Below are 7,261 nucleotides of genomic sequence, written 5' to 3'. Positions count from 1 at the left end.
ATATAGGGATCCTCTCCTCACGCCACCATGAGTGGATCTTGATACTTTGTAGTCATTCTACACAAGCAATCCTTTCTTCATGGACGTTTATATTCTCTTGTAATTGATTCAAAGACTAGTTCCTACATCCTCCACTATGAATAAGACCATCTCTTACTCATAGGTCACCCATCTCCATTTGAATCATTCGAGTACACCTAATACATCCCCTCCGCCATCTATTTTTGTTCCGCTTTTTACGTCTAGGTCTAACTTATTTGTAAATCTTGATGATTCGGCTACAACTTCTACAGATATGCAATCTTCTCATTGGGTAAGACAAGTCCCTAGTCCCCCTACACACCTTCATGTCTTTTAGTATTAGAGTAAATTATGTTTTTCGTCCCTATGATTTGTTAAGAATTACGATTTTTATTCTTTTGGTTTAGAAACTACATTACAGTTTCCATCCCATTGGTTTGTAATTCATTGCCATTTTCATCTTCATAATTTACAATTTATTGTTGTTTTAGGGGTCGTTTACCTAAACACTTACCCGCTAAGCGCTTAACGGTAAAATTCAACTGTATCGCTTATTTATTAGGTAAGATTTTAGTCTAGCAAAACAACAACATATGTAACAATTTACCCGGTAAGCGCTAATCGTGGTAAGAGTCGTCTCCATCACTTACCGGGTAAGACTCTCGATTCTTGCATTCGCTCTTACCAGGTAAGATTATTGGTCATTGTCATACTCATCCGGTAAGAAATGTAACTTGATAAACGCTTAGTCCCTATGGTCTACAATTCTTTACGTTTTAGTCCCTTATACTTAAATGTTGAAAGGACAAAAATCACAACTTTTAAACCACAGGGATAAAAATAGAAATTATTAAAGGACAAAAATCATAATTTACTCTTTTATTATTCCACTTTATTCATGGTCCCTCTCCAATCTTTGATATAAAGAAAAAGCCTCCTGTACTACTAATTGTAATCGATAATATTTTATTTTTAATAGTTAATAATTATCAGTTAAAAAATATTGCAATTAAAATGTTACTAATTATTTTTCTTTTCAAGAAGAAAGTAATTTACCAGGTAGTACAAGTGAGGATCCATCATATCATTCCATGTCAACATATCACACAATTAAGTTACCTGGTGCAACTGAGTTCAGATCACAGAATGTAGCTACAACAACATATAGCTACCATAATCCCCATCTAGACAGCCAGGGGTCAATCAAAATATAAAAACAGCATATACATGGTTGAAATATATATATATATATATATATATATATATATATATATATATATATGTCCGTAAGCATGCATCATCTTCGTCATCTTAGCTCTCATTTACGTGCTTCACGTACATAAACCCTACAAGCTCGAATCACCCTCTGTAAGGTAGCCTGCACCACAATCCGAACGAAATATTAGCCATATACTTGATACCCATTTGTTTCTGGATTCATTGCAGGGATCCCGTCTTCATATAAAACTGAGATAAAGAAACAAAATAATCCGTAGAATCTTTTGAAAGGTTCAACTCAAAATGCGAATTCATGAAGATGGTTACTTTTAGTACCATTACACAGTACAGAAACAATTACAAGTACATTTTTAACATAACGTTTAGTTTGTGAACTTCAATACTGTTCGATTCAACAACTTTTCATCACGAATTCAGTCCTATTAATTTCTTTTTGAATCACACAAATAAATAGGGTTTTATGGAGATTGATCCAAGTAGAGGAAAGATTATAAAAGAAAAAGGTTTGGAATTTATGTTTGTTCGAGTACAAGTTTGATGTTGAAAGCAAATAAAGAGATGTATGTACTAACCCCAACTTGAGGGATGTATAAGAGCTTTCATAGTCTTGTGAAGGACCAGCAGAGTTGCAAATGTTGGCAACAGATTCAGATGATTGGTCTTCTTCACCAATTACATTCTCAGCATCAGTATGAATTTGTTTTCGAGCATTTGATATCTCTACCATCTTCATTCCACCATCAGAAGAAAAACACAGTTACAACCACGAAATGCAAGTGAAAAAGAAGAAAATCTTAACAAATTAAGACTCGTAGTACTTCTTGTCTAAGCCGGTCGTTCTCCTCCATCAATTGCACTCCCTGCATTGTTGTACTAACATTGTTACAAACTCAGAAATCCACGAGTATCGTGTTTCAAGATTCGGGTCTTTTCAAATTACAAAAATTAATTGGTACAAGTATATTGTTTCTGACCTTTTCTTGAAGACGACTAATCTCATTCATAATTACCTCACCCTGGAGAAAATAAACAACTTGTGAATCAAAAACTGGTAAAGGCTATGTAGCTACCAATGTAAAAGGGTTAATCCTATAGAATACAACGTAGCTTTGACTGTTTGCTAATTTGATGAACATACACAAAACTTTACACATTTTACAAACATTAACATAGCAATTGTACAATAAAACACTAGTATGAACATTTTTCAGGTGAACAAGATGTACACATGTCACTCCATGTGGCTTTTCCTGGTACATATATCAACAATAGTAATAATAAATTATTATTATTATAAAAGCCACATGGTGTGACACATGTGCATTCAGCCAATGCAAGAGTTCTGGCTGTCCACTTAGATGCTTCCGTCACTGCAGTTTTATGAAGTGAGGGGTAAGAGATGCTATTGAGTTGGACCTTTTTTGTAACGACACGCCCCAATCCAGCTTCAAGGGATTTTTCCAGCTGGTGCAGCTCTTCAATACCTAAAAGATGAAGCTCCTCACCTCTCAACCGCCTGCCTTTCATGGAGGATCATGTCCAAATCCAAGTACACACATGAAGCAATTAAAATAGACGTCTCCATGAAAATGTACCTTAATTGGAGAGTTCTCTCTGCAACTTCTTTGCTTAATTTGGCATAGTTGGCATCTTCAACCAGCTGCATACAACACAAATTTCAACACTTACAGAAAAAGAAAATCGCCAAGAATTAATCACTTTCTATATTGACTCCATTCACAACTTTATTTTTGGGTGTCATTTGTGATGAGAGGGAAAAAGAGGGCATAGGGTGAGATCTCATTTCAGTGATGTAAGTAGAAATGAAGATGGATTCAAATATAAGATGAACAAGAAATCAATGAAAATCAAAGTGAATTAGTCCTTGGAAAGTAATTCATCCGGTAGCTAGGTACTACTAATTACTAGAAGAGATTGAACCCCTTTCCAAATTATCCAGCATCTAAACAAAATCATTATCACTACGCACAATCATGCAAATAAATATCATCTATGATCAACACTTTTTGGCTCAAAAGATACCACAAAAATATGGGTAAAAAATAAAATAAAATGAAGATTGTGCTGCAACTTAATTACATACCATTACGCTAGTGCACCAAGGCTCCTCAACTTTCAAGAAAGGGGAGGTAAAGCCTTTGTATATAAGCTTTAACTTACGTTATGCAAAGAAACAATTTTATTACTCAAAACTTGAAGTTCAGGTCATAGAGTAACCTTATCCATTAAACTTACACCACTTACAATCAACCATATTATTAGAAATATAGAAAAAGAAGAAATTTGAGATATAAATAATAACAATCATAGAATAATAATAAAAAAAACAATAAGCTGACCTGCAATTCAAGTGATGGTTGGTCAAGCTTCTCAAGATTTTTCGAATGCAGGCTATGCCTTTCAAGTATTTCTTTCATGCTGAAGAACATCCGAGATAAATACATGAATTAAAGGACAAGTTAATGGGGTAGAAACGACCAGGGACATAACCTAGAACATGCTACAATGTAATAACTTGCTCTAGTTTCTCCAATCAAGACATTTAGATTAATGCACTACATGTTTAAGCATAGATAGAGTGATATGAATCATATACTTGACAACCCAAACTTACACTCCACATTTGAGTTTAAAAATTCAAGCCGACTACTTTCCTAAAAATTCCCATATTTATCGACATAAAGAAATAGTTAATAATTGTGAAGTTCGAGGTTCAAAATAATTCATTCGACACTAAAAAGCAAATTTAGACTCATTTGCAAGAAAAAAGGGGTAATACAAACTAAGATTGTTGTTGGAATTTTGGAAGTACAATAAGAAAGTTGCTTCCAAATCTCTATATGAGAACAAAGTGAAAAGTTAGCAAACAAAAACTCCTGTGATGTGGTTGATGATGTCTTAATGTAGTTTTGTGTTTTGTTTTTGATGAATACAAACCTCTTTTGCATTGATTTTTAACACGAAGGTGTTTTCTCATCTGGTTTAGACCCCTTAAGCAACAATAAGAGTGTGAATGCTGCCTGGTATGAAAATTAGTACTCCATTAGAACAAAAACATGAAGGAAAAAAAAATCCAAGTTCGAATTTGAACGAGTTATTTATTTCTACGACCAAATATGGTCTCTCTTTCAGAGTGAGGATATGAGGGAGTAAGTAAGACCTACTTCGGCAAAAATCTTGATGTTTGGTTTCTTAATATATTGTTAGTGATTTCATTCTTACATAATGTAAAGCATGTATTATCTTTCATCCTAGAAAAATTCAAACAGGAAAAAAAGATTTAGCATCATGACAAGTAAACTAACGATATTTATTTGAGTCCCAAGGATTCTTCGGTTTTGATCTTATTTATAGGTAACATAAATACTTGACAATTAGTTGATCAATTTTCCTAACTATCTACCCCAAAGAAAATGAATGAGAACAATTCTGAACAAGCAAAAAAGCAAAGATTTGAACACATGACTTCCAATGTATTACCACCTATAAAAAGCAAGGATGCTTGCGTCCTGTGGCTGTATCTACAAATATAGCACAACAACGATCATTCGTTTGCTACAAATGATGACTCGACCACAACCTCATCAAGTAATACGAAATGCATGATATCTACATTTGTTATTGATGTAAAGACAAATATTGTCCAACATGCATGCATCCGTAGGCCTCATAATCATAAATAAGTTAACACCATTTTGAAATAGATGCAATTCATCAAAGGTAAGAATAAATTTTTTGGCATTGCAACTATGAATAATGTATGTAAACACTGCCTAAACCTTTCCACTACAAGATCCATAGCATGAGGAGCACCAACTACCACCCATAAGTTTATATTACAAAAGAGAACCACCCATAAGTTTATATTACAAAAGAGAACCACCCAACAATATACATGTATTGATCTCAAGTGACACAATACAAGAGCAGCCTAACAAAAAATCTCTAGCATGTAATATAAATTTGATTCTAACAAACTCAATTAGGAATTTACCATATGATCCAAGTCTAACTTGATCTTTTATCAAAGCAAGAAAATTGTAAGAAAAGAATAGCTATTCTTAATCACTCAAGTGGTTCAAACTTCACCAATATAACTAAGATCCTCAGTTCAAATTCTAATTGTATGGATTTTAACAATAAGAAAAAACAAAGGAGCCTCTCATTATGTGGTTTTCTGGGTTTTAACTAAAAACAAAATCGAATTCGACCCATTTGAGTAAAGGAGTTGCAGCTTAACATCAACATTGATCAAAAATTGTTGTTCAAACAAAAAAACTGCCAGCCACATTAAAACTGCATGTTTTAAAAATATGCATTGCAGGTTTACAAAACAAAAGTATTTGGTGTAATTTTGATTTAGGGAAGTAGTTGATGGAACTTCCCAAATCAAAGGTGATTAGTTTAGAGGGAAGATAAGAGTACACCTTACAAAAACAGCAGAAAGATTAGGTAATCACAACAAGAATCAAACTTTCATTGTTTGGGCACTTTACAAACCAAACAAGCATGTAGTACAAACCAAAATTACATGAAAAACATTACACCTTGCAAAAATGAGTAATAGTTTCATTTTTACATTTACATTTTCACAATTTGGTCCAAAGCTCTCACCCTGCATAGTTTAGTGTTGTTTTTAACGATCTCGTGATCCTTGGCTTTTAATCAAAAACCAAATTCTATGGTTCAGACAGTCGCAATATCTTGGCAATGAAATAGTAAACCCTAATTATGAAACTCCATGAGAATCTCTAGTACCCAAGAAGGAAAAAAAAATCTTGAAACATATATATATCCACATATCTGAAAACACACACACACACACACACACACACATATATATATATATATATATATATATATATATGAGAATTGAAGATTACCTGGAGCTAGAATAGTGGAAGAGTTTGCCAGTAGAGGAGAAGATAATAAGAGCAACATCAGCATCACAAAGTACAGAGAGCTCTTCAGCTTTCTTGAACAGCCCTCTCCTCCTCTTAGAGAAGGTCACCTGCCTTGCAGTAGCATTATCAATCTTTTTAATCTGTATTTTTTCCCTAGCCATCATAAGTCCACTGGCGCACATACACTCACTTTGTGTGTGAGAGAGAAACAAAATCACACACAGAGAGGCAGTGATCGACAAAATCAAAATCCAACTGAAACTTTTTTCAAGAGAGCAAGGAATAAACCAGCATACAAATGAAGGGCCTTGTTACAAATGGAAATATTTAACTTTGCTGGTCACCAAAGAAGTAAAGAACCAAAAAGATTGCATTATTTCTTTTGCCAAATTTGGTGGGCAAACAAAATACTAAAATTAGTAACCCTAAACATAATCAAAAGCAGACAGCAACATCCATTTACCCAATTCTCTCTTTTACCCAGATCAAGAGCAAGAAGATGATGATGACAACTAACTGATTAAGGTGATGGATCTTTTTCAATCAAAATTTTACTTTCTGAGAGAACGAAAAACCCATCAACAATGCAGTGAAGATTTCACAGAATGGAATAGATTCTATATAAAATTGTATGGATTGGAGTTTATGTCAGTGGTGAGGGTGAATTGGGGAAAGGGAAATGGTCTGTGTTTGAGTAAGAACTGCTGTGTAACAAGACATGAGAAGAAAGGGTGACTTTATGTTTTGTTTATTTTAGAGGAAAAGATTCTTTTTATGGTGAAACAGAAACGCTTGGTTTGATACACCTCCCTTTTGGCATCAAGTTTTAAATTATCAGGGGAATTTGATGCAAATGCTCGACTCTTGGGAAGACCCACGAGTGATGTCGGAATTACTGGTGTTCTTCGTTTCGTAATCGACTCCATTTTTCATTGTCTTTCTTCCTTTATTTATAAAAAATCTATTTGATTCAGACATATAAATAAATTCGTCAACATTTTTTTAAAATAAAATTAATTGCCAATTAAACTTAAAAGAAATTATTTACATATTAATATTTTAACAATCATCAAAAT

At 33.6% G+C, this 7,261-nt stretch overlaps 1 protein-coding gene across 1 annotated transcript; it reads right to left on the bottom strand.

Annotated features, from left to right (window-relative positions):
* Nucleotides 1-1,295: 1,295 nt before the first annotated feature.
* Nucleotides 1,296-6,980, bottom strand: LOC112512323 (MADS-box protein JOINTLESS). Its single transcript, XM_025118205.1, has 8 exons — nt 6,165-6,980; nt 3,621-3,699; nt 2,856-2,920; nt 2,677-2,776; nt 2,235-2,276; nt 2,079-2,120; nt 1,833-1,987; nt 1,296-1,399 (listed from the first exon to the last, which is right to left on the bottom strand). The coding sequence occupies exons 1-8, from the start codon at nt 6,365-6,367 to the stop codon at nt 1,381-1,383; spliced, it is 705 nt and encodes a 234-aa protein (XP_024973973.1). The 5' UTR covers nt 6,368-6,980; the 3' UTR covers nt 1,296-1,380.
* Between the last annotated feature and the right edge of the window lie 281 nt (nt 6,981-7,261).

The sequence above is a fragment of the Cynara cardunculus genome (genome assembly GCF_001531365.2).
Source record: "Cynara cardunculus var. scolymus isolate 2C chromosome LG 5, CcrdV1, whole genome shotgun sequence".
In the NCBI taxonomy this organism is placed as follows: Eukaryota; Viridiplantae; Streptophyta; class Magnoliopsida; order Asterales; family Asteraceae; genus Cynara; species Cynara cardunculus.
The sequence above is the reverse complement of the archived record's forward strand: the minus strand, read 5'-3'. Positions and strand labels throughout refer to the sequence as shown.

Excerpts from the sequence above, each read along its gene's own strand:
- LOC112512323 (XM_025118205.1), bottom strand. The coding sequence starts at position 6,367 with ATGTGCGCCAGTGGACTTATGATGGCTAGGGAAAAAATACAGATTAAA. Across the intron at positions 3,700-6,164 it reads TTCCACTATTCTAGCTCCAG|CATGAAAGAAATACTTGAAA; the intron begins GTAATCTTCAAT and ends GATGTTCTTCAG. Across the intron at positions 2,277-2,676 it reads GGCGTGTCGTTACAAAAAAG|GGTGAGGTAATTATGAATGA; the intron begins GTCCAACTCAAT and ends TATTTTCTCCAG.